We start from the raw sequence: 27877 nt of genomic DNA, 5'->3' as shown, positions 1-27877 counted from the left end.
ATAACTGTCCTCTTCAATGACTCTGCGTTCATCTTCCAAGTGAACAAAGCTGGGCAGGCTCGCCGTTTCTCTCATAGCCAACTGAGCGATGCAACCAGCAGGTTTGTCCCCGATGTTGACTCTGGTGATTGCATATTCACTGATCTCCTCTTCTGGGCTGTCTCTCCAGAGGAATCTGTGTAGATGCATCTCACGCTGCTCCAGCCACACAGAGTTGTACATCTTCTTTATGTCTCCTAGAGCTGCATGCACACCTTCTCTGAACCGTAGCAGTACAGCTCTAATAGGGTTGAGTACATCTGGTCCCTTAAGAAGGATGTCATTCATGCTCATGCCTTTGTACTTCTGGCTGCTGTTCCAGACAATACGAACTGGTGTTGTCACTGAATGGGGGTTTGGCGCCACCAGGTGGCTCACATACCACACTGGTCCAGTCCACTTGTCAATGATGTCATCGGTGAGTTTTATGGCTGCTCCTCGTTCGACCATTTCCTGGATTTGGGTTGTATATGCGACTTTCCAGTCTGGTTCTTTGCTCAGTTGTTTTTCCATCCTTAAGAAGCAGGCCTGGACTGCACTTTTGTTGTAGGGGAGAGAGACAGGATCTACGGTCCAAGGATATTTTGCATCCCAGTGTGGAGATGGGGTGTGAGCATCCTCCTCTTTGTAGGTGAGGCCTCCTTTAATGATTTCATACTCCCTCTCCTCTGCCAGGGTCATTTCTTTTCCTCCTGGTGGACAGTTTCCACAGCGACATCCTCCACATTTTGGTTCACATGCAGCTCCGATGCTATCCCAGTGCCACCACTCAAGGAACTCACGGTTACTGGCAACTGTGAATGTCTCTTGATATTTGACTGCTGCTGTTCTCATGGAGCGAGCAAAGTGAGTTCTTGATTCATATGCTTCCACGTCCACCTCTTCATGCAGATCAGGATGTGCTCCGCCCACCGTCTTCCCCAGTGGACTCTCCCATAAGACAAGGTCTCCAACTACTTTTACTCTTTGGGGAGCAAGTCTTCCCTCTCGGTGGCTTATGAGTAGTTCAACCTCTTCTGGCCTTTCCAGCTCTTCAAGCTTGACCTCCGGGAAAAACCTTTGCAACCTCTCTGGTTGAATCACTTGATGGACCTTGGCGATTTCATCTAGGCCGTAGCAGACTAGTTTGTGGGCTCTTTCAGTGCCTGTAGGAGTCTTCACTCTAACTTTGAGGAGGTATCTCTGAGTGTCCACCTTCATGGCCATTCCTCCAACCCCATGCACAATCAATGTTATCTTCTCTCTTCTCAACCCAAGTCTTTCAGCAGCCTTATGGGTGATGTAGTTTGTATCTGACGCTAGGTCAATCAATGTCCCAATTTTCTGACCAGCGTTTGCAGTGACTTTCATCAGCATCATGATGACAGGAAGCTCGGCGAGACCATTTCTTCGCAGTAGTTCAGACTGGCCGGAGGTTTTGAGTGCCACTGTAGTTTTGTTAGTAAAAGCCCTTCTGCCTCGATCTGCCATTTCAGAGGAGAGTTCAGACAAGAATGACTCTTGTTCCTCTGTGAGTTTGCCTTTGTTGCCGTCTCTTCCACCTCTTCCTTCTTCCCATCGAGGCTTGAATTCTCCTTTTGGGCAGAGGATATAGTGGTGGTCTGCAGCATTTCCTCTGTTCTTACAGTCTGCATTTCTGCATAGGAATGTCTCTCTGCAGTATGCAGTTCCGTCATGGCATCCGAGACATTTCCTGCATGCTCCCAGCTTCTTCAAGGCAGCCGTCTTCTCCGAAAGCTTCAGTCCCTTGAACTTCCGGCAAAAGAACAGTTTGTGGTTATGTCCACTGTCGCCATAGACAACACATACGTCAAGCTCTAGTCTCTTTGTGTTCTTTGTCGAGGCAAACTTTCTTTCATTCTTTTTGTCCGGGCGATCTGGCTTGTCAGTCTTCTCCACAATTCTTAGTTGATCAAGCCTCTCCAGTACGTCTTCCTGGTTCTTCAAATATTTCAAGAGCATGTCAAAATGGTTCTCTGCTGTGACATTGCTGCTGGGATCTACCATGAACATCAACCAGTCTCTCTTGATAAAGTCAGGTAACTTGCTTTCAATTGATTTGATCACAAGTGCGTTGTTCATGGCCCCAGAGTTGCCCAATTCAGTGAGATCTGACAGAGCCTTCTCCACAGTTTGTATAAGGTCGATGACCTTTCTTGGCTGGTTTCCTTTTACATATGGTATCCTGTCGAGCTCTTCAAGGATTTCCACAGTGATGCTTGATTTATTTCCATGCCTGTTCTCTAAGACTCTGAAAATTTCTCTGGCTGTAGTGTAGGTAGAAAGTCTGAGTTCTTTGGAGATTTTCTCCTCCACGCTGTCCAAGAGCTGGATCTTTTTAACTTCAGGGGATCCGGATGGCTCTCCCTGCCTTTGCAGGCTTTCCCAATCTTTTCTCCATCTGTGATATTCTCTCTTATTTCCAGAGGAGGTAGGTAGGGTGGTTGGCTTTATCCTCACCAACGGTGTCGTCGGATGGTGTGGTGCAACTCCTGTGCCTTGCTCAGCATTCCTCAGGCTGCGTGCAGATGTAAACTGAGGTTTACTCATCTTCAGCCTGAGAAGGGTGTCTTCTAGCTTCTTGAGCCTCGCATTCAGTTCATCTCTGGATTCGTCAGGTATCCATTTCTCCCACGTGGACATTATAGAGATGGCCTTGTCTCCCATCTCGTCTGAGAGCGTTAGGTGCTGTTCATAGCACTCTAAGGATTCAGTCCTCACTGGCACAGTTCCTGCTGCTTCACTTACTTTCTCAGCTCCATCAATAGCTGTTTCCAGCTCATGTTTTCCATATTTGGACCACAGGATCAGCTGCACAATGTCTTTGATCTCTCCCATCTTTGTTTCGGCTTCTTTTGAAGTATGTTTGAGGTCGTCCTCTTCCTTCTCGTCAAGCCCTTCATCCTCAGGTTTTACTTCAGCCTCCAGCCCAAACCTGAATTCATCATTTGCCTCAAGCACGGCTCTATAACAGAGTGAGAGTGTGCTGAACTCATCCATCAGCTCGGATCGCAGCATGGCGTCTGCTCCTCTGGCAATGTGGTTGGCTTGTTTGGTGAAGCAGCGTTTTGCTGTGGTCCTCTCCTTCTTTAGTTCTTTGACCTCCGCCATATCTTCAGCCATCTTTCCCTTCCGTGTCAGCAGTATTGGGTCGAAGCAGTTTTATCCTCGTCCTCCACTGCTAGCACTTGGTTTTCAACTGTAAAGTCAACTCTTGCTTTCCACTCCAAAGGACATAAGGAAACAACTCCAAGTTCCAACTCCAAGTCACTTTTTATTTTCAACTTTTCAACAGTTTTAGTTGCAGTTGATTCTTGACTGGTTGGTTCTTCATATAGGTTGAAAACCTTCGAAAACAAAGAAAAAGGTTTTAACAATGCAATAAACATAAACAATAAACAACAATAACCATCTTTTCAAACCAATAAGTTCTTTTTAAACATGGTTGATTTTAAACATTAAATATATACTCATAGCCAAGCTCAGGGACCTGGGCTTGGGCTATGACCTCTGCCAGTGGGTCTTGGACTTCCTGACTGGCAGACCCCAGGTGGTGAGAGCAGGCAACTGCACCTCCTCATCCATCACCCTCAACATAGGGGCCCCCCAGGGCTGTGTTCTGAGTCCCCTCCTCTACTCCCTGTACACACACGACTGTGTGGCTCAGCGGAGTAGCAATACAATCGTCAAATTTGCTGACGACACAGTGGTGGTGGGCCTGATCTCTGCCAACGACGAGAGGGCCTACCTGGAAGAGGTCAAGGTCCTGGCGGGATGGTGCCAGGAAAACAGCCTCTCCCTGAACGTCAGCAAAACAAAGGAGATGATTGTGGACTTCAGGAGGTCGGGGGTCAAGGACTACAGCCCCCTCAGCATCGACGGGGCACCGGTTGAGAGAGTCAACAGCTTTAAGTACCTCGGAGCCTACATATCCGAGGACTTGACATGGACCACACACATTAACAGTGTTGTGAAGAAGGCACGACAACGCCTCTACTTCCTCAGGCACCTAAGGAAGTTCCAAGTCAGCCAGAAGATCCTTAAGAACTTCTACTCATGTACAATAGAGAGCATCTTGACCGGCAACATCACCTCCTGGTTTGGGAATAGCACTGCACAAGACCAAAGCAGACTACAAAGAGTGACACGTTCAGCCGAACGCACAATTGGAGGGGGGCTCCCCACCCTCCAGAACATTTACTACAAGCGTTGCAAGGGCAAGGCTAAGAGAATCATTAAAGACTCCAGTCACCCGAACAACTGCCTCTTTGAACTGCTGCCGTCAGGCAAGCGATACAGGAGTCTCAAGGCGAGCACAGAAAGACTCAGAAGAAGCTTCTATCCCCAGGCCATCAGGCTGCTAAACGAACAATGAATGAACACTACACAACAACAACCACCAAACGCACATAGCACACACATCCACACGCACACACTCACTTTAAACAAACACACTGTAGCACCCACTCCACACACTTATAGCACACACCCACTTTAAACAAACACACTGTAGCACCCACTCCCCACACTTTATATTTATGGATGAAGGATTGCACTACAAACTCGTACACCTTACTGTAAATTGTACCTAAAATTGTACCTCATCCCATTTCTGCTTTGCACTAGATAGTACTGTACATTAGTACACTGCATAGTATTGTGTATTGTATATTATATGGTAACTCAGAACATTGTACATATGTCTATACCGAACACTGTGACCTCATTTTCTTCTTCTAAATTCATGCTATATTATGTTATTATGTTATTTGATACTATCTTGTCTAGCACAGTCTCTGGAGCGTAACAGTAAGAAGCATTTTGTATGAAAGTATTCTGTACTTCTGTATGACAACTATTAAAGAACTTGAACTTGAACTATATTTTAAATAATCAAACGTCTTTTAACGATAGTGTTTACACAATGAATGCCAAAATGTAAAGTATTAAATTACCTTATAAAGTCGACATTTTAACACAGTCTTAAATTAACTCGACATTTTAACCCAATTATTAAAGTAATTTTCAATGAATCATTTCTGAATTGTAACCTTTAATAAATGATTCAAGTTAGTAAACATTTGATTCAAGTCAAGTAAACATTTGGTATTTTAAATTGAATAAGTGAAGAAATATAGCTAAACTTTAAGCTTGTAGATCAGCTCTGATTGACAAAGGCATTTTAAACCTTTAAACATGAGTTGTCGACCTTTTTAGTAGTCTTTCAAATTCTTAAATCATTTTAACATTTCTAACTTGGTCTTAACTTGTAAAGATACTTTTAAACATAAATGAAAACCAACTCTCAAGCAAGTGAATGTGTAGACTGAAACAGTTGGAGCTACTAAACACACAATTGAATTAGCCTGATTTTAACCACATTTAAGCAGAAGTATAAATAAACAGTAGAATAAGTAGAACATAACCGACCATTGGCGTCTTTGGGGGTAGAGCTCCTTGGGTCGACCTTCAGCTTGCTTTGTTTGTTTGTTCTGTGAGTGTCTCCACCACCTTCAGCTTGCTTTGTTTGCTTGTTCTGTGAGTGTCTCCACCACCAGCTTTTAACAGCTGTTCAATCAGCCAACGGCAGCCATCTTGCAGCTGATGCACTCTGGGAGATGTAGTTGGTAGTTGTCTGAGGTGTCTTGACATGCTCCACTCATGAGTTTTAACTCAACACTGCTACCCCAGCATTTAAAACCCTGTACTGAGGTCGAGAGGTCCTGCCACCCCAGCATTTAAAACCCTTGACTGAGGTCGAGAGTTCCTGCCACTCCAGCATTTAAAACCCTGTACTGAGGTCGAAAGGTCCTGCTACCCCAGCATTTAAAACCCTGTACTGAGGTCGAGAGGTCCTGTTACCCCAGCATTTAAAACCCTGTACTGGGGTTGAGAGTTCCTGCCACACCAGCATGTACCCCATCTCATACAAGTTCCTTGGGGTACACCTGAACAATAAACTGGACTGGTCTGACAACACAGAGGCCCTCTACAGCAAGGGACAGAGCAGGCTGTTCTTCCTGAGGAGACTCAGGTCCTTCAATGTGTGCAACAGACTGCTGCAGTCTTTTTACCAGTCTGTTGTGGCCAGCATCCTCTTCTATGCTGTGGCATGCTGGGGAGGCTACATCAACTCAAGGGACACCAACAAGCTCAACAAGCTGGTGAGGAAGGCTAGCTCCATGGTGGGAGTCGAGCTACCTAGACTTGAGGTGATGGCAGAGAGGGGGATGATAAGGAAGCTGGCTGCCATCATGGAGAACCCCTACCACCCCCTCTACGACGAGCTAGTCAAGATGAGAAGCTCGTTCAGCCACAGACTCATTCCCCCCCGACACTCAACTAACCGCCTCGGACAGTCCTTCATACCAGCGGCCATCAGGCTCCACAACAGTGGGCAGCGACTAGCAGCCTCCAGGCTCCACAACAGGGGGCAGCGACAGCGACTGCTACCAGACATTGACCTGGGACTTATAGGAACCCAAGGAGGACAACCTACACTACCTTAGGCTTACTGCACCTTATGTGGATACTGTGATACTGTGAATAATGTATATTTCAGTGGATACCGTGATACTGTGAATAATGTATACTCAGTAGATAGTAAATTATAACACTACCTTATGCATACTGCACCTTATGTGACACTGTGAATAATGTGAATATTTCTTCAGCTAGTCAGATAGTAAATTATATTGACCATATTGATCAAATTGTTTACACTGCCTGTGTTGTTTTTTACTACCTGTACACTGTGTTGTTTTATTACCTGTACCCCCCCCCCTCCCCCCCATGCTGCTATGATGCCTGAATTTCCCCAAGGGGATCAATAAAGGAATATCTTATCTTATCATTTAAAACCCTGTACTGAGGTCAAGAGTTCCTGTTACCCCAGCATTTAAACGCTGGCCAAATCTATCTGTTCTAAGTCTATTTCATAAACTCTTGTCTTACCCACTGCTGAATGCAGTATTTGGAGTAGAGCACTGACTTATAATCAGCCTCGTCTTTAAAATAACCAATGACATGGCCAAGACCTTTCAGCAATCTAGTATCGGAGCTTGTACTCTGATACTGATGAATGAGAATTTTCTTCGGTAAGAAGAGATTCATGATTATGATTTCAATGTCCATTTTCCTCAATTTATCCAATTCAGTGAGACTACCCTTAGTTGAGCCACAGTATTTGGTTGGAGATGATGATGAGGCGCAGCGCGAACCACCTGATTGGACCGTAGCTTTCTGTACTCTGGGTTCCTCCTCCTGGACTTCAGCCTGTTCTGTATCACACTAGCTCCCGCTCAGCGTCTCATTGCATATATCTCGCTTCAGCGTATATACACTGAATAAATTTCAAAATGTACCTTTAAATGCCAGCATTCATCTGGCCACACCCCCATCCGCTTACCTACATAAGCAGGAGTGGTGCCACACACTCATCTCCTTCTCAAATTTCATCACAAGCAACGTGCTGCTCATATGCCCACTTGACGTGGAGAAAAATATTTACTCTGAGGAAAGGAAGAACAAGGAGATACGTTGACATCATATCTTTATTTTCTCTCTCACTATTTTCGAGAAAATACGGCGATATTGTCTGCGTCACTGGAGTGTCTGGAAGATGGTGATCATTCTAAAACCTCCACCGGGTTTGTATGGGGAGCACGCCGCTACATGCCTCTCAACTACAGTTCTTTGCTGTGTCTGGTTGCGGTAAAACCTTCAGCACAGCTGAACTGTAGGACGCGCCGCTGTTGTGAGAAGCGGTGTTTTCCAGGTTGGTGAGTATTGTTTTGCATGCAAGCTTCACTTGTCTGTTAGTGCTACGGGGGCTAGCTGACAATGTTTACGAACACTGGCCCCAGACTAGGGTCTTTTGTTCAGCCTCTTAGGCAACAGCAGAAGACCTTGGTCTGAAGCCCATTAGTTAACTAGTGGGCCACGACCATTAACACTGGTGATCCCTGTGTTTTCTGGACGAGTGGATTTTTCTCTGTCACCGTGTAGGCCCCGTCTTTCATATCCAAATGAGAGTATTCCTCACGAGGAAATATAGGCATAGATGTTCGTTAGCGGAAGATCTGTGTTCAAGCCAACTACAGACCAGAATGATGGGTATTGTGCTGGCTCCGTCGGGTGTTGGTAAAATCACCGTTGTAAAACTGTGTTAACATCTTGTTTCTCTTTTCTCTTAAAAAGTGAGGAGGGTTTCAGAACGGCGGCCTGTCTGAGTGAGTGTTATGTCATGTATTATTGTGTACAAGTTCAGGTGATAGCTGCTTAGCTTACGTGCTAGTGGTGGCCTACTGTTAGCCAGTCAGCTGTTAGCTGCGGCGCTAGCCTGCTGTGATCACTAGGCTAGGAAACGAGGCTAGGCTAGGAAACGTTAGCTTGCTGCAATCGGCCGAGGCCCAGCGCGGGGTGGCTTCGGCCCCTCGCGCGCCGCTGCGGTTCTCAACTCCCCTCTCCCTCACAGGGAGAGGCAGGTGGGATTCCCCTCTGGTCGCGTGCGCCGTTCGCTCGGCGTCTCGCGGGCAGGGGCGGTAGCGCCCGACGGTTAGAGTGGCCGTTAGCTTAATGCTACACTGTTGAACGTGCTTTGATTATAACATGTTTTAAACACTCTTGACTACGACGTCATCTTTGACAGAGGATGTTCGTCGACCCTGCCCTGAGCCAGGACGGCAAGGACTGCGTCAACAAGGGGGACCGTAGCGACGGGATGGAGCGGCGAGGCTGCCCAGGTCAACAACACAGAACGGCTGTGTTTACTACGGTGCCTAGAGACTGCACTTCGCTTGATCTGCGCTCCGGGTAGGCTAGGTCTGGACCAGACCTTGAACACTTTTTCTTGCTTTCCCTTCTAAATGTTTTGTAAATAACGATGTTTTCCAAAACGTGTGCTGCTGCACTACATTTAGGATACAATGCGAGTTATGTGTGAATTGTCTTGTCACTGGTATTAGCTTCTCCATGCAAATAGGGTTGTTTATTACAGATGTGAAAATTATCTGGTTTGTTGTGTTGAGAAACATCATGTGTGTTCTTGTACCGAGCACTCTCAACTAAGGGGGTTAAACTAACCTATAAAGTTATGCTTAGTGACATATGAGTAAAGAATGATTATTTTCTCAGCCTGTAATGACAATGAACAGTGTGTTCACATATTAACAGGTTTACCTGTTCAACTGGCCGTATTAAGGGTAAAGTAGGAGGCTTGTGTTTCCCCCCGGTTCCCTGGGGACTTCTTCATCCACCTCTCAGACATGTTGTTGCACTACATTGTGTCACTGTGTGGTAGGGATACGATGTAACCCTTAGCTTGATTGCTGAGGTTGTGCTAAAACAGCTGGAGAAACTTTATTTTCCTAAAAGAAAAGATTGTTTGGTCGCTTTCGTGTGTGCTTAGCAAGGCCTGTGGCCGATACTAATCGGGAATTATGTATTCTCTCATTATGAAAAACGGCGTTCCTCTGTAGAGTGTTTTTGCCATTTTTTGTAGGTGATGATGGGTTGTGTGTGTCATGTGACCTACAACTGGGTTGGACTGGCCACAGAAGCACATGTGTAAGTTTGGTACCGGGGCTCTTGGAGAGCCCTCTCTATTCTGTGTTTTTTCCTTAGTAAAAATCAGATAGCAGGTTAGCTCATGCGCTGTGTGAAGCTGTCAGATGCTTCATGAAGCTGACTATGACTGTGTCATACTCTCTTTTTGTCATTACATCGTATCATGGGTGTGGGGTCGTAAAGGGGTGAACTGGTAACCTTTCCTCCCCCTTTTTTCTGTTGGTCAGGGGTAAACCCACCTGTCCTTCAAGGTTCCTGTCACATTGCGGTTCGGCACGTTACAGGGTGAGGAGGGGGGGGGGGGGGGGGGGGAGTTTCCTGGTCCCACGGCCTGGAATATTGGGCGTGTGCACCGCAGAAATTCCCCCGCCATAGAGTACGTCACTGTGCGTGTCTCTGTTGGTAGGACTTCCGTGTGCTGTTCAGGTCCATGTGATGGATCTGTTTCGGGTGGATGGATTCCTTCCGTGTGAGGGAGCCTCCTTCAGAGTACAGAGCCTCCTCCTCAGATTGTCAAGGTGAGTGGACCCTCAAGAAGGAGTCCTACTCTATTGTGTATGTATTCGATTCAATTCGATTATTGAGTGTGTATGGGTTCAGTGCCTCCTCCCCGGAGAGCCCTAAAACCAATTTTTTACATGGCTCAAGGTGCAATATATTCTTTTCAATCTGTACAGCTCGCGTTGGGAAGTCTCTCTGGGGATTCCCGTCTCCTTCCTATGGGAGGGTGGTGGGATGTAAAAATGTGAAAACATTTTACCCCCGGCTGTGTAGACTGGGATACATACTGTTGGTGCTTCCTTCTTTTCTATTAAAAAGAGTTGGAGTTAGGAAGTATCACACCCCTCTTGTCGTTCCCCTGGGCGCCTTGGGGATTCAATGACAGGTCTAAATAGCCTGTTCATTGTTGTGGGTGTGTCCCGACGCACGTATAGTGCTAGCTCGGGGTGTTCTGTAAACAGGCGACTGACTGGCACGCCTTGGTTGCTTGAGGTTAAAACGGCGTTTTTATAAAGAAACTGGGATGGAGGTTTTTCCTCTTCCGACGACCAAATCCGACGACCTGGTTTGGTTGTCGACGGATTCTCGTTCATATCTGGGGGATGATGACGGAATGGATCTGAACATATGTAGAGGGGTCTCACGCCCTGGGGGTGGGCCACCGGGCGCGGTTCGCCCGAACGTCTGGGTGGCGCCTTCTTTTCATGTTTAAGATCAACACGCATATCTGCCCCTTCTCCTGGAGTAGGCATGTCGGCGTGGTTAGGGCACGGGACTGGTTCTGGTCACGCTGGTCCGGATCAGTTGAACCCGTTGTCCGCCGGGGATGCAGATCTGCTGTTCTGGTACCCTGAGGGACTTGGGCTTTTTTCAGGGGGAAAAATGCCAGGTCGGTCCGGGTGTCACAGGGTTAAGCGCTATGGAGACCCTGGTTGGGTACATTTTTTACGGCCATGCCAACCTGTACACGCTCGATCTCGTCAGATCTCGGCCGCTACACAGGTTGGTCCTGGTTAGTACTTGGTTGGGAGACCGCCTGGGAATATCAAGTACGGTGTGCTTGGGGCTGGTTCGCCATTCTTTTTCGCTCCTCTCTCACGCATGGCGAAGAGGGGCCTGTTGGGGTGGTCTTTGACCTCCTCTGGTGACCCTGTGCTTCCCGTATCGCCGGGCCCGGTCCGAAGTCATGTTTCGTCGACCCGTAGGCCTGGGTCAACCCTTTTTTGAAAACTGAAACACTTGTACTGCGGTATAGCCGGTGTATACCCGCAGGTGTGTTTTGGAGTTTTTTTCTTGAGGGGTTATAGGAACAACCACCGCATTGGGTAACACCAAGGTGGTTGATTCCCTGGTGTGTTGGAGCAGTGTCAACTCCCGGGTTCACCGGTTGAGGGTGCCCCTGCACGTTCATGACGTCTGCCAATCGTGTCAGCCTTCTCTGCCTCAACCCCTCTGGGTGGGTTTTTTTTTTAAATGGAGGCTGCAACAACGCCAGCTTACGCCCCTTCCGCCGGTGCGGCTGTGTCCAGCTGTCCCCTCTGGCGCCTGTCTCATCCACAGTCTCCAGGCTAGGGTTAACAGCCTGTTGCCTGGTTTTTCCCCGGTGCGCTGCCTACTTCCGTTGGTTAACCTTTTTTGTGTGCTTACGGCCAATGCTGACTGCCTGTTCTGCAGGGTCAGTGTGCCAGGCGGTGTACTATTGGGGGGACAGGGCCCGCTCGGCTGAGGGGCCTTTGTCCGAATACGCTGGCGATGTGGGGGGCGGGGTCACTAAGTGCCCACCTGGTGGGGTCTTGATGCTGGCATCATGGACTTCTCCGGGCCCCCGTTCCAGGGGGTCCAGTCCCTTTGGTGGGTCGGGGTCTTCCTTTGTGCTCCGCTGCTACGGCCTTGCCACGGGGTTGGGTTTGCCCTTGACCCTGTGATTCTGGGGGCAGTAACGAGGTTATTCCCTCCGTTCGTTCCCGGGTGGCATGCGGGTTGTGCGTGTGTGTAGTCGTGGGGTCAAGCCACGGCCTGCTCACCCTGTGCGTTGAGTTGCTTGAGTGCCTCTTCGCATGGTCGGGTCCGTCGCCCTCCCGTGAAGCCCCCAATAGGGGGGGTGCCCTCCATTAGGGGGGGTCGGGGGGGCTCGGTCCTCCCTGATCTGATGGTTGTGGGGGGCCTCAGCGGGGTACATTTGTCGAGCTTCTAGCTCCCGCTCAGCTCCTATTATGCAATGAGACGCTGAGCGGGAGCTAGTGTGATACAGAACGTTAGGTTATGACTATAACCAAGTTCTGTTAACACTAGTGGACGCTCAGCGTCTAGACCCCGCTGCGGCCCTTGATTTTTCATTGTGGTGAAATTTGTTGGGAAGGAGATGAGTGTGTGGCACCACCCCTGCTTATGTAGGTAAGCGGATGGGGGTGTGGCCAGATGAATGCTGGCATTTAAAGGTACATTTTGAAATGTATTCAGTGTATATACGCTGAAGCGAGATATATGCAATGAGACGCTGAGCGTCCACTAGTGTTAACAGAACTTGGTTATAGTCATAACCTAACGTTTTCTAACCAGCTGTCAGAACCACAGTGTTGTGGACTAGGTCTCCCAAAATGAGTTGTAAAACAAGTCGACTTTCAGCCCAATAACCAACGCAGGAGATTGTGTTTGTGTATGCATGGAGTCGTTGCATGCTTTATACATGTAGTCATTACATGCTTTATACATATTGATCTGTCAACAAACGACCTCCATCTATAAAAGTAGGGATATTCGATATTGGCTTTTTTACCTATACCGATATTGTCCAACTCTTAATTTCCGATACCGATATCAACCGGGGTTGCAGGGTTCCCCCCCCCAAAAAACTGAATAATTTCAGGTAATTAACATTACATATCTCTTGTTGTGGAATTAACACTTTGCATACTTTTGACAATACATAAAATCAGAATTTGTTCTTACTTGCTTGCCTGGGTAAATAAAGGTTAAATAAATGAGAATTTCTTTTTTGAAAACCGATACCGATTTCCGATATCACATTTTAATGCCAATATTGGGAGATAATATCAGACATCCCTAGTTAAAAGTATATCTCCTGTGATTCATGTACATGGTAGTTCTACTTGAGTTGCATTAAGCTCTCGTCGGACCATCCTCACTTTTAACATTTCATCAGGCCTACATAATCACCTAGACTATCACTTATTTAAACTACAACATTCACATATCCAATTGTCCACAAGTACATTTCATAACTAGTTAGATTTTCCACCAATCTTTTTTGTGCTTCGTTTGTCTTACGTTTGTGGTCTTGTCTTTCAGGATAGCCATATTCCCTACAGGAACAGCAAGCTGACCTACCTGCTGCAGGGCTGCTTGGGAGGGAACAGCAAGATGTAAGCTTCACTTCCTCGACTTCTTCAGTTTTGATGGACTCTTTATTTATTTTGACTCATGAATGCATACTAGGGATGGGCAGGAGTCATAGACGTAACTATGCACAGCAATATACCTGATGTAACTTTAGCAGAGGGGCTGGATATAGGAGGACATTAGTAAAGAGGCTGGATATAGGAGGATGTTAGTAAAGTGTGACAACTTGCGCCAGAGCCAGATTTCGGCTTCAGCGGCTAAACATTTTTGGTGGTAATATTTTTAGCATGTTTGTTTTTACCTGTAACTGCTGTAAAAAATAAATAAAAAAAAAAGTCTTATTTCCCCTGCAGGCTGATGTTCGCCAACATCTCCCCGGAGCTGGACAGCTTTGGGGAAACTGTCAACTCTCTGCGATTTTTGCCAGCAAGGTCGGTGACCTTAGTTGATTCACTTAATATGGAGTAGGGATGAGTTAGAATTTTCGAAATAGCCTGACAGTCGCCACATTCGATTTTCATGTCTGAGTCGAATTTTATATCTTACATTTTTTTTTAAATGAGAAGCAAACCACCATTCTTACTTAATTCATTTGTATATTTAGAGGCAGCCTAATTGAGCTAAAAGATGCACATGCTACTGTTTCTGTTTATTAAAACCGTTTGATGGGCCAATGCAATGCTGATATTATAGGATACGTTGGTGAATGGTGTAATTTTGATTTATAAAACTATTTAATATAATAAAATTTCGAAAATGATTTTGGTCGTCATGCACATCCCTAATATGGAGAATTCGTCACATCATGCATTCCAGAGCTTGTAATCTGGCCATGTCTTACAGTGTTTTTTTTCTTTTTTTGTATAGTTGTGAATTTGGCATTACATTTTGCTCTAAGAGGTATTACAAGTCTTAAATGTAACTTGTTGAAACCAATAACAGTGTTTTTATTTTGTTACAGGTGAACAACTGTGTGATTGGCACTGCCACAGCCAACAAGTCGTCATCTGGCCAAGAGTTGACTGGCTAACCCTGACCAAGAGTCAACCGTCTCCCTTGCACCCCCCCCCCCCCCCCCCCCACACACGCACACGCACACACACAACATTAAGGGATACATGCCATTATCTTTTACACCCCCCTGTTTATGCTAATGTTGTTTATGCCTTACTCTTGTTTTTATATTTAATACTGTTTTTATATTTTTAAGATCTAGGACTGTGACGGCTAGCACCTAGGGCTGCATTTTTAATTTTTTTGTTGTAACAATGACAAAGATCATTGTATATCATTGTATTGTATTGAGTTGGGTTAGACAGTCCAACTGACTCCCGACCCAGAAGTTGAGTTGGGTTGAGCAGCCCAACTGATCTTCTTCTTGGCCCCTTAACTCAAAGCGGAGCGTAGGCCGACTCTCGACGACTATTCTCCATCCAGCACGCTTTGGGCCGTATTCTCCGCCTCTCCCCAGCTGGTACCACGTCTCTGCCTCGGTGTCCCGCCTCAAGCTGTTTTTGGGCCTTCCTCTCTTCCGCTTCCCCTGGGGATTCCACGTCGGGGCCTGGCGTGTGATGGTATCCATCCCCACTTCCGTCTCCGGATCTGGCCCTCTACTGGGTCCTGGCTCCCTCTCTACCATTGCCTATTTCTTTTTTGTCATTGTGTTTTTAAGGTTGATCTATTATTTTACTAATAAATGCGTTTTTAATGATTTGTGGTCCAAATGAGTACTTTTCTAATGTTACATATCCACACTTAGTTATAATAGATGGATCAGTGTACCTCTTCACCAAGCTTTTTCGTATGCTTTAACGTTTTATACATGCCTTGTGTGTTTTATGCCTCGTTTTTTTAAAGCCTATGTTTTTACCTTGTGGCCGTGCTTTGGGATTTGGCTCCAAATGTAAAGCACACTTATTAAGTGATGTAATTTCTCAAAGACGAGCTAAATTATATTGTATCCCTATATGATATGATAATAGATTCATCATCACACCGTTTCTGATAGTGTCGCCTGTGTATCAATAGATTCATCACCGTTTCTGATAGTGTCGCCTGTGTATCAATAGATTCATCATCACACCGTTTCTGGTAGTGTCGCCTGTGTATCAATAGATTCATCACACCGTTTCTGATAGTGTCGCCTGTGTTGTATCAATAGATTCATCACACTGTTTCTGATGGTGTCGCCTGTGTATCAATAGATTCATCACCGTTTCTGATAGTGTCGCCTGTGTATCAATAGATTCATCACACCGTTTCTATGGCAATGGACCAGCAGTCTAGACAGATGTGGTGTTTTTGTGTCGGCCCAGTCTGTCTGGGATCCTGTTAAAGGCGACGCGGCGCTGGCTCTCTGTCTGCAGAACAAGATGGAGATGCATCCAGCTGCAGGACGGCAGAACCATACAAGGCTCCTCCCACTGCCACGCTCTCCGGACCCCCACGCTCTGCGGACCCACGCTATCCGGACCCTCGCTCCCAATGGCTGATTTGGGTCACGTGACTGTCCAACCCAATGGCTGAATTGGAGTATTGCACTGCGGGATTGATTGATTGATTGAAAACTTTATTAACAGATTGCAGAATGGGTACACGTGACCGTCACAGGCCGGATTGATTGATTGATTGATTGAAAACTTTATTAACAGATTGCAGAATGGGTACAGTACAGCTCAATACACACAATTGTTAAGGGGATGCAGACCAGAGAAAGACCTCAATGCAATACTGTTACATTTGTGACGTACAGTAAATATATACAAGGGGGAGGGAACTGTACATTTATGATGAATTGAAAATGGGGGACCCTGATGTAAACAAGACGGAAGGCTTTCTCTGGTCTGCATCCCCTTAACAATTGTGTGTATTGAGCTGTACTGCAGATATATTTCAATTGCCTTACTTAAGTATTATAGGCCTACAGCAGTATTGTACAGACAGTAACTATACTTTTGCTCACACAATATCTTGAATGAATGAGTTTATTTATTTCGAACATAAATTGAAAATAAATAATAATAAAAAACAAGTAATAAACAGATACAAAAAAACGCATGTGTTGGATATCAAAATTGTACAATTAAAAATACTACATGGGGCCTATAATCTCCGCTACGCCACCCGACCGCCTGGTCCATCCATCCTTTTCTATCTTTCCCTATCTCCTTATCAATAAACAAATAAACCTGTTCCGTTCTCTGATCTTTTAAAATTGACAAAGTGGTTTAGGCTACTTAGATTACAAGTCAGTTTTGGGAAAGTTATGTGAACACAGAGGGGCAGAGCTCGAGTTTTATATTAAGATATTATGTGAGCAAAAAAGAAAAGAGAAATATATAAAGTATATATTTTACTCATACAGTATGTACATCCTCTGGCCTGTTTGTAGAACTTCCCTGTGTTGACAAAGCTAAACCCTATTGATATGAAGTCTAAATAACATGAGAAGATGCCGTCATTATTGCACTACTTATTTGCTGCTATGTTTCAATATTATGAGAAGAATTATAATAATACTTTTGAGTTTTATATTGTTTAAAACTTCAACAGCAGAAGCTTATATGCTAACCATCAAAACATTAAAGAATATTTGGAGCAATTCCATAAACCTTTCAATATCATAGCAATATCCGAAACTTGGTTTAGCTCTGAGAAAATAGTTGACATTGAGTTGAATGGATATGAACTCAATTATATTAACAGGATTGGAAAAAAAGGTGGGGGTGTAGCCCTATATATAAAAAATAGCCTGAGGTCTTTCTCTGGTCTGCATCCCCTTAACACATCCTGCGCCATTCACATTGTACGACGTGTTTTAAGTTCATGCGAATTCTGCCAATCCACGGCGTACAACGTTATTGAGATCATATTTAATTTGTTCGCCATGTTATTCATATTTCCCTCACGGAACCTGGTCTGATCCAGTGTGAGCCGGCACAACTCTTCAGCGCTTCAATACTGCCCCCTGGGGGATGATCGGCGAGTTGCCAAACCGGAAATGGCCGAGTCGATCTCGGTGCGTCTCCGAAATGCGTCCGGCCACTCGCATATTGTTGCGGGACTGTAGACGCACGTCCGTGTGTAGCGATCGCTGCCATAACGCAATAATCGATACGATTTGGCCGTGTATTATGATTATACAAAACGGAAATGGATTTAGGCGATCGCCGTCAAATAAGTGGGATCTTTTTGCTCCAGTCTCACCGGCCAACGGTAAGAGTACGCTGACGTTACTTTCAGCCTGTTTGTTTATTATTATCCATGCAAACTGCTCTGATCAATATATCACCCATACTACATAAAGCATTTAACGCCGATCACGGAATTATAAACGACCCCCCCCCCTATGTTCATCCGCGCATGATCAGTCATAACGTTTAGGATCATGTACAGTTGAAATTTTTTATATAGCGTGGATCGGCAACAAACGGCATTTGATAATCTATATGCGTTTATGCCTATATCTCACGTTCTAGGAATTACTGCAGAAAACGATAAAAACATATTTATATTCTAGACGGTATTTTTGTATGAATGTATGCATGAAAAAGTTAAACGTTCCTACATCCTGAACGATAGATAATCGATGTTGAATGGGCCATAGTAATGTCAATTTAGCAATACAATTTAAAAAGTTATAGCCCTGCAAAGAAGGTGAACATCTCCATAGACTTACAGTGCTGGCAGAGAATGGTATAAGATGCTAAAATAGCGTGGGAGGGAATGTGTTAACAATTGTGTGTATTGAGCTGTACTGTACCCATTCTGCAATCTGTTAATAAAGTTTTCAATCAATCAATCAATCAATCCGGGCCTGTGACGGTCACGTGAACCCATTCTGCAATCTGTTAATAAAGTTTTCAATCAATCAATCAATCAATCCCACAGTGCAATACTCTAATTCAGCCATTGGGTGGGACCGTCACGTGACCCAAATCAGCCATTGGGAGCGAGGGTCCGGATAGCGTGGGTCCGCAGAGCGTGGGGGTCCGGAGAGCGTGGCAGTGGGAGGAGCCTTGTAAGGTTCTGCGGTCCTGCAGCTGCATACTATTGACAAGATGGGAAGCAGCGTCTTTAGGAAGAAGAACTCACCAGTTTTAGGGGCATGGTGGACTGCTGTGTCTACTTAGCTTCAGATTGTACAGAAGCTCTACATTTGCATTAAGGCGCAGCGTGATTTTAAACTGTGAGTTGAATCGCTAGCTTGTTTATTGTTAGCTGGCTGGCTAACGGACCTAGCTTGCTCGACTTGCCAGTGTTTCATTCTGCTAACTGCATGAAGGTGAAGGTTTCGTCATATTGATTCCTAAATTATCAGGGTGAGAAATGCAGTGGCCTGGCATGTTTATGATCATAGTAACGTCGTTAGGAAACCTAGCTGCTCAAATACAATTTCATAATAGTCTTTTGTCGTGCTGTGTTTTTGGTCGACACACAAGGGCTAGAGATGTGGCCAGTCAAGATGATATCCTATATATCTCTTCTCTAAGTTCCAACACCTTGTCATGGTCTTCACATGAATCACGTCCTCTCCTCCAACATGTGAAACATTCGGTGATCATCGCCCTGGTGTCTGCAAATACATCTTTAATGATGTGATTGATTGATTGAAAACTGTATTAACAGATTGAGTGGGTACAATACAGTACAGCTCAATACACATAATTGTTAAGGGGATGCAGACCAGAGAAAGACGTTCGTCTTGTTTACATCAGGGTCCCCCATTTTCAATTCATCATAACATACATGACATACAGATAGACAGTACTGCTACATCTATACATTTATGATAGGGATGCCCGATCGGTATCGGCCGATATTCAGTATAAATATGAGATCGGTGATAATGCTTTATTTTCGCCGATCATCAAAACCGATCGAAAAACATGATCCAATTATTAGCGGAGATCTCACTGCTGACTTCTCTCTCAGACACACAGAGCTGCTTGCAGCATACGGCCGCTCCTCCTCCTCCTGCCCCTCCCGCACTCATGTAAACAAGAGGCTCCAGCTGCCTCCGGCAACAGTCTGCTCTAGTGCATGCGACGTGAGCTAACATTGGCTACCTACCGAGCTAACGTTACTGTTTAAACTAAATGACCCAGTCAACTATTCACTTTTAGTTTAATACATGAGGCATTGTCTAACGTTATCTAGCTGGCTAGCTACTGATAGCTGCTGATATCAACAAATGCTCCAGCAATAGTCGAGTGCATGATAAGTTACCTCCGTTTACTCGGTAGCTCACGTTAGCTCACGTTAGCTCTAAACTAAATAGTTCACTGAGGCGTTGTGTTAACGTTATCTAGCCGGCTAGCAGTAGCTACAGATATCTCCTGATATCAATGTCTTATAACATTGATTCAATGCGTATTCGAGCTGAGGGCATGCTGAATGTGATTTATACCAATAGGGTCCAGCTGCAGTGCCGGAGAATCCTGGCTGTAGCTGGAGGCTACTCGAGTACACACAGACAGTGGAGCTGTTTGCAGATAGCGAGCATTTTGATTTGTTGCGTGGTGGCGATGTCTCGCAGATAATACAACTACAAGTACAAGTCTAATTATATAATATATATATTTTATATAAAAGAAATTATATAAAATACTTTATTTTTATTTTTTTTTAATCAAAAACGATCTGTATCGGATCGGTATCGGCCGGTATGGCTCAAGACGATCGGTGATCGATATCGGTGGCAAAAAACGTGATCGGGGCATCCCTAATTTATGACATACCAGATTTACAAATACAGTACTGTTTTTGATACAAAAAGAGTATACATTTGACGAAGAAATTATATACAGTGATCATTGCCATGCTTTCTGCAAATCCATCTTTAATGACGTGTATGAGGCAAGTGTTGAATCCCTCTGGCCAAACATCCTGAAACACGTTGATTGATTGAAAATTGTTAACAGATTGCAGAATGGGTACAATACAGTACAGCTCAATACACACAATTGTTAAGGGGATGCAGACCAGAGAAATACTTTAGTCTTGTTTACATCAGGGTCCCCCATTTTCAATTCATAACATTTATGACATACACAACATTCCGAAGTCCAGTGGTTTAAGAGTTAAAGCCGCAGCATGCCTATGAATCACATCACCATGGTCTAAAATGTATAAGAAAACAGCTTCAACAATCCTCTTTCTACTAATCATGGGAAAGCCGGATCTATTTCTGTACAGGAAGACTATTTTCTGTCGCAACTTGGAAGCAAGAATATCCATATATAAATGCTAATTTCTTGTTGAGCCACAAGCCAAGATATTCTTACTCTGTGCCACAATATTAGAACCTCTTACAGTAGATATGTACTTCATCATAATCAACATTTCTGGCTCTGGAGAACAACATACATGTAGTTTTACTAGCATTGAGGACTAATTTAAGATTGATAAAAGCTTCCTTAAGATAAAAAAAAAGATTAAACTGGACTTTGAAAAAGTCTTTATCATCATTCATTCGTCAGGGACGTGACATGATTAGCGTTCTGCATGTTTTTCCATTGGGTTTATCTCTTTCTGGAGTGGAAACCCTTGCGAGCACGGGGCAGAACATGCTAACTCCACACAGAAAGGCCCGGGAGATACCCCACCTGGGTACCTGGCAACCTGGTACCCAAGCGGGAATCGAACCCAGGACCTTCTTGCTGTGTGGCGACAGTGTTAACCACCTCACCGTACCAACATTAAAAGAAAGCTGCAAGTTCTCAGTGGCCAACTGAACAGTGTCAGCGATACAGAACACAATAGTATCGTCGGCATACAAATGTCAAATAAGAAACAATATCATTCATATAAATAGTAAAAAGGACCCAGCACTTAACCTTGTGGCACACCTTTAGTTATGGACAAGAATTCAGATTGAGCAGATTTCACACACTGACGTCTAAAAGATGGATAATCCTGAAACTGAAACCATTCACATGTACCACTATCCATGCCAATACGGCGGCACAGTGGTGTAGTGGTTAACACTCACAGAAAGAAGGTCCAGGGTTCGATTCCCGCTTGGGGACCAGGTTTCCGCGATGCCAGGTACCCAGATGGGGTATCTCCCGGGCCTTTCTGTGTGGAGTTTGCATGTTCTCCCCCTCTGTGCTCGCAAGGGTTTCCCCCCTGATAAGATAAACCCAATGGAAAAACATGCACAACAGAACGCTGTCGCGTCCTTGACGAAGACGGGCAGGAGCACTTGCATTGGTCCCTGTGTGCGGTACCTCGCAGACGCCCTGTCTGCTCCCGGCTCCCCTTAGGGGGAAGGACGACGGGATGGGTTAAGCGCAGAGCTCAATCGCATCTGCGACTGAGAAAAAAGACAATGCGTGTGTGTGTGTGCCACTCCCATTGCATGTCCCATGTCATGTCGTTGCATGCCGAATAAAGACCTCTAAAGAGGTCCTGCATTATATTATATTATACTAGATAACCTTTTTAAAAGCAGGTGATGATCAACTGTATCAAAGGCTTTTGGCAGATCTGTAATGAGATCTACACATTGTAAACATTGTGCGTTGTGTTGAAAAAGCATGACAGAAATGCAGTTTGCATTGATCATTGATAAGTAATAAAACACATGGTAAATGCTTTTTTATATAGAGCCTTTTTCCAAAGCGCTTTACAATTTGTTACTCACATTTTACCCATTCACTCACACATTCACACACCGACGGTGGAGGCAACCATGCAAGGTGCCAACCTGCTCATCGGGAGCATTTAGGGGTTAAGTGTCTTGCTCAAGGACACATCGACACGCTGCTCGGGAGGAGTGGGAATCGAACCGGGAACCTCCGGATTGCCAGACGACTGCTCTACCTCTTGAGCCACTGTCACCCCCACATACGCCCAGATATACTGTATATGAAATTCATAGTTAAAGTGAATTTGTACTGGATGTATTTTTTATACTGTATAACTAACCGTCTTAAGTCCTACATGTACAGAGGAGTTTCCTTGGATTAACACTCTCTCCTGTCCGTCTGTCCTGCCCAGATGCAGTCTCTTGATGCGGGCTGCAGCAGCTCGGGCTCTGACCCCTGCGTGGTCCAAGTGAGCTTCCCCAGCGCCCAGGCATCCGTGCTTGACAGCCTGAACTCCATCCAGGTGCAGGGGCAGGTGTTCAAGGCCCACCGCTGCGTCCTGGCTGCCTCCTCGCCCTACTTCCACGACCAGGTGTGTGTGATTGATTGATTGATTGATTGATTGAAAACTTAATTAACAGATTGCAGAATGGATACAGTACAGTACAACTCAATACACACAATTGTTGAGGGGATACAGATCAGAGAAAGACTTTCGTCTTGTTTACATCAGGGTCCCTCATTTTCAATTCATCATAACATATATGACATACACAAGATACAGGTATACAAATATAAATATCTAATCTAATAATCTAATCTAATCTAATCATGACATGTATGACATACAGATATACAGTACTGTTACATTTGTGACATACAAGATATGCAAATACAGTACTGTTAAACAGAGATCCTAACAGTAAATATATACATACGAGGGGGAGGGAAATGTACATTAGGAGGGGGTGTGTGTGGCAGGGACACAGGTGTGTGTGTGTCAGGGTATCTGCGGGGTATTAAAAAGTCTGGAGAATTATTACATTCAGAATTCTTTCCTACATGCCCAGCTGTCAGGTGATTATATAATATAAAAATATATGAAAAGTCTTTTTGCAGGAGCTTGTGTGGAACGTGTGAGAATTAAAAAAGTACAGCTGCCAGTTGTTTGAGAGGACTAGGAGCTCATACCTCTTCAGACAGCAGGATAGGGTAGGCGGGGTGGGGTAACTGTACATTGGATTATCGACTAAACCTTGGTCCCAAGAAGAGGGTCTTGTGTATTATTGGGTTTAATAGGACATTTACTGTACATTGGAGGGGGTTGCGTTAGGACATTTACAGGGGCCAGTTTCGAATTGCAGTCTCCCGTAGGTGCTCTTTGAGAGTGGTTTTGAAAGTGGGTAGTGATTCACATTCCTTTACAGCTTTGGGTAGGACGTTCCACATTGATGTGGCATAATTGCAAAACGTGTTTAGTCCCTTGTTTGAGCCGAATCTGGGTTTAACATGATATGTGGAGCTCCCTCTGGTGTTGACAAAAACAACTAACCCTAACCCTAGGGATAGAAATAAGCCTAAGAATAAAATACGGTCCGGGATATACATTTCCTATATTACATTCTAATATAAAATATACAGTAAAAATATACAGAAATATACAGTAAGTGTACATACCTCAAACAACAACAAGGGACCCAGCACTGAGGCATGTTGAACAGACCAGACATCAGCCAACGCAGGAAACTCGGCCCCCGGAAACTGTTTATAGGAAGGTCGATACGTCGCGACTTAACAACCCCCTCCCACCCCTCTGCCCCCCCCCTCCTCCATATACACCCAGGTACTCTTAAAGAACATGTCCACGGTCTGCATCCCGGCCGTGATGGACCCGCTGGCCTTCGAGAGCGTGCTGAGCTGCGCCTATATCCGGTGTCGTGTGCGGTGTGTTCTGTGTTTTTGATAAACATCCATCACGAAGAAATATTAGTTTTGTTTTTAGTTTGCTTTGATATAACAGGTTTTATATATCGTGTATGCGATCCATGTGGATTTTACCCAAAGCTGTAAAATAATATAAATCACTACCCACTTTCAAAACCACTCTCAAAGAGCACCTATACGGGAGACTGCGATTCGAAACTGGCCCCTGTAAATGTACAGTAAATGTCCTGACCCAATAATACACGAGACCCTCTTCTTGGGACCAAGTAAGGTTTTGTCGATATTCCAATGTACAGTTTTGCTTGTACAGTTGTACAGTTTCACCTACCCAACCTCCTCCAATGTACAGTTTCAACGTCAAATGTATACTCTCTTTTTTAGACTCTTTGTATCACAAACAGTACTGTATTTGTAAATATGGTATGTCATAAATGTATAGATGTAGCAGTACGTATCTGTATGTATGTCATATGTTATGGGACACCTACGGGAGACTGTAATTAGAAAATGGCCCCTGTACATGTCCTAACCCAACCCCCTCCAATGTACAGTAATTTACCTAGTATGGTTTTGTCAATATTCCAATGTACAGTTTTGCTTGTTTGTACAGTGTCTCCCCCCCCCCCCCCCCCCCCCAATGTACAGTTTTGCTTGTTTGTACAGTGTCCCCCCCCCCAACCCCCTCCAATGTGAATTACCCAGTATGGTTGTCAATATCCCAATGTACCCAACCCCCCCCACACAACCCCACCCAACCTCCTCCAATCTACAGTTGTTACGTCAAATGTATATACTCCCTTTTCTGGACTATTTTTGTATCACAAACAGTACTGTATTTGCAAATCTGGTATGTCATAAATGTATAGATGTAGCAGTACTGTCTATCTGTATGTCATATACTGGTCTGCATCCCCTTAACAATTGTGTGTATTGAGCTGTACTGTATTGTACCCATTCTGCAATCTGTTAATAAAGTTTTCAATCAATCAATCAATTCAATCAATCAATCAATGATGAATTGAAAATGGGGGACCCTGATGTAAACAAGACGAAAGTCTTTCTCTGGTCTGCACCCCCTTAACAATTGTGTGTATTGGAAAATCATCTCCGACCCCACTCACCCAGCACACCACATCTTCCAGCTGCTGCCCTCCGGGAGGCGCTACAGATCCCTGACCACCAAAACAACCCGGTTCAAAAACAGCTTCTTCCCCACTGCCATACGGACACTGAACTCCCTCCCTGTAGCACCCCCCCTCCCCCTCCCTGTAGTACCCCCCGCAACCCCCCTTACATCTGCTGACATGGACATGGACAAACTCTGAACTGTATCTATGAAATTGTGTTTTCTTTTATGTACGCTGTAAGTGATGTTATATGTTCTATGTTTTTTATGTTTTTATGTTGGAACTGCTATGCTATGCACTGAAACCAAATTCCACCAGCCTGGCTGGGTGGTCATTAAAGAAATTGAATTGAATTGAATTGGTATTGAGCTGTACTGTATTGTACCCATTCTGCAATCTGTTAATAAAGTTATCAATCAATCAATCCACAGTGCTCCGATTACTATTTCGATAACCTTCTCTCTGAACCAATAACTACTGCAAGCCAGTTCACCAGCATCACCACCAATGCATACAATAATGTTTGATGTCTAGGAATTAGGGCCAGATCCTACTCCTGTTCTTGGACAGTAGGGCTGGTCATAAACATGTAACAGGTCTAAGGACAGGGTAAGGACAGCAAGATAAGATAAACCTTTATTCATCCGTAGGGAAATGCAGGTGTCATAGCAGCAATGAGAAGAGGTAGGTAGGAATAAGGATCCAAACATACCAGGCTAATTTAAATAAAGGTCTGGATCGCTGTGAGTCAACAAGTGGGGCATAAGTATATCAATAATGTTACAATATGCGCTTATGTACAACCCGGCGATCGCAGAGTTGTTTACATACACCTGCCACTTTTAACTGACATGTAAATAGTCTGTTCTGCTTCATGTATTACCTTGTAATTGTATGTCATATATTCTATACATTTCTAAGGTTAATTTCAGTGCATTGAGGTTGCCAACTAGAGGGAGAGAAGGAGAATGGTAATGTGGTTCCTCTCATCTGACTCCCAAAAATAGCCAGAGAGGAATAATTAGTGCAGTCAGACAACAGAGTTCTAATTCAAACTCATATTTTATTGCCTCGGGCCCAAAGGTAAAATGCAGCAGTTACATACAGGGATAATTTCATAGTACATCAAAACATGTTGTACAAAAGGATTGATAAGGTTTGCACATCAAACCCAGTCTGTACATAAACAGTAGTCATGTTTATCAAATGAAATAGAATCTACTGAGCATTACACTTGAGTAAATCTGGTCAACAGATAGGAATCTGTACATTACTCTAACCTAAACAACAGTGTTTTTTCCATGATTTACACATGTAACGGCTCACAGTATTCTCTGGTGGAGTGGCGGAGGTGTGAGGCGCAGACCTGGTGTTTCGGGTGTCTGGCCTGCTCTCTCTAACAATGAGTTTCTCATTTATACTCTGGCATCCGCCAATAATAGCACATTCTATATTACGTTGGTCCAATCCGGTTGTCTTGATTCTATATATGGAGTTCTGTTCCAATTGGTTCTTGATTCTTTGGGGGCCGTCTGTCCCAAGATCTCCTTGTCGTGTGTTCTTCCTGCAACAACAGAGGGGGGGTCTGCCTGGCCCCCTCCTTTTGGGCTGGTTTTTCTCAGTTGGACAGAGGGGGGTCTGTGGCCTGTGTCCCCCATTGAATGAATCAAACACTTTAACATTCCTTGATGTACCATTTTGATTTTCCAATGTACATGGTTCATGCAATGACCTATAGATATCTAATATCACCCCAGTACAGTCATTGCTTCTAGGCTGATAGCAAACATCATAGGAGACATCACCTACCTTTAACTTTGTAATATAACTTTGATAAATATACCAGGATTCTTAACAGTGAAATAACACTATTACTTTCATAACCAGGTTACATTCTAAATTACATTCAAATACCTTTTATCTAATAAGTCAGTTTAATTAATATGATCTTGTTTTGAATTAGTCATTACACACAGATATTTGCAGTTTTCAGTGATGATGTAACAGTGTGTTTTGTCTCCAATCTATAATTGTATTGATTTAAACAGTTCTATTCAAGTGAGTCACACAGTCCTCAGTCATTCGAGTGGGGCTTGAGTGACTGTTCCTTGTTATCAAGTTTGGGCTGGTCTGCTGGTTCAGCTGTTTCTAGCATGGTTCCTCATGTAGTACTGACAACTGAAACTCAGTTTGTTCCAAACGGCACACCAGGCTCTTTGCATATATTTCTAATTATATACACCTATTTGTTATGAAATGCCAGTCAAGGATGCCACGTGTATTTGGTTGTTTGTTTGATGTGTGTTTTAATTATTTCCCTTATTTCCTTTCCCATTCTTTGTTTTTAAAAGTTTCAGTCCTGAAATTAAAGGACCTGGTGGATTACAAAACTGCCCAGTTCATGTACAGAGTCATACACCACAGCCTTCCTGACAAGATACAGAAATTGTTCTGTGAGAGAGCTGGACTTCAAAGATATAACCTTAGAGGGAAACTCAAACTGGAACAGCAATCTTCAAGAACAACCAGGAAGGCTATGTGTATTTCTCTGTGTGGAGTCACCTTGTGGAATAATCTGGAGGAGGAGATCAAATCCAGTCAATCTATAAGTATATTAAAGAGGAAGTTCAAAAAGATGGTGTTCACAAATTATACCAGGGAGGAAGACCAATGTATTGTATGAGAATGATTTGAAGGGTGACACGGGAGTATAGTCTAGTGTGTGTGTGTGTGTGCATGTGTGATTGT

At 44.4% G+C, this 27877-nt stretch overlaps 1 protein-coding gene across 1 annotated transcript in view; it reads left to right on the top strand.

Annotated features, from left to right (window-relative positions):
- The window catches only part of LOC311231667 (carboxy-terminal kinesin 2-like), a gene marked incomplete at both ends in the record, with an annotated part of 48375 nt that extends 24354 nt beyond the window's left edge, over positions 1 to 24021 (top strand). The window contains 5 exon segments of the mRNA XM_084318295.1: positions 13417 to 13490; positions 13821 to 13898; positions 14939 to 15041; positions 22471 to 22650; positions 23902 to 24021. Of these exon segments, the coding sequence (XP_084174421.1) occupies positions 13417 to 13490; positions 13821 to 13898; positions 14939 to 15041; positions 22471 to 22650; positions 23902 to 24021 (555 nt within the window).
- Between the last annotated feature and the right edge of the window lie 3856 nt (positions 24022 to 27877).

Source organism: Notolepis coatsorum, assembly GCF_963971535.1.
Source record: "Notolepis coatsorum genome assembly, chromosome: 7".
Taxonomy (NCBI): Eukaryota; Metazoa; Chordata; class Actinopteri; order Aulopiformes; family Paralepididae; genus Notolepis; species Notolepis coatsorum.
This window is presented reverse-complemented; position numbering and strand designations above follow the sequence as displayed.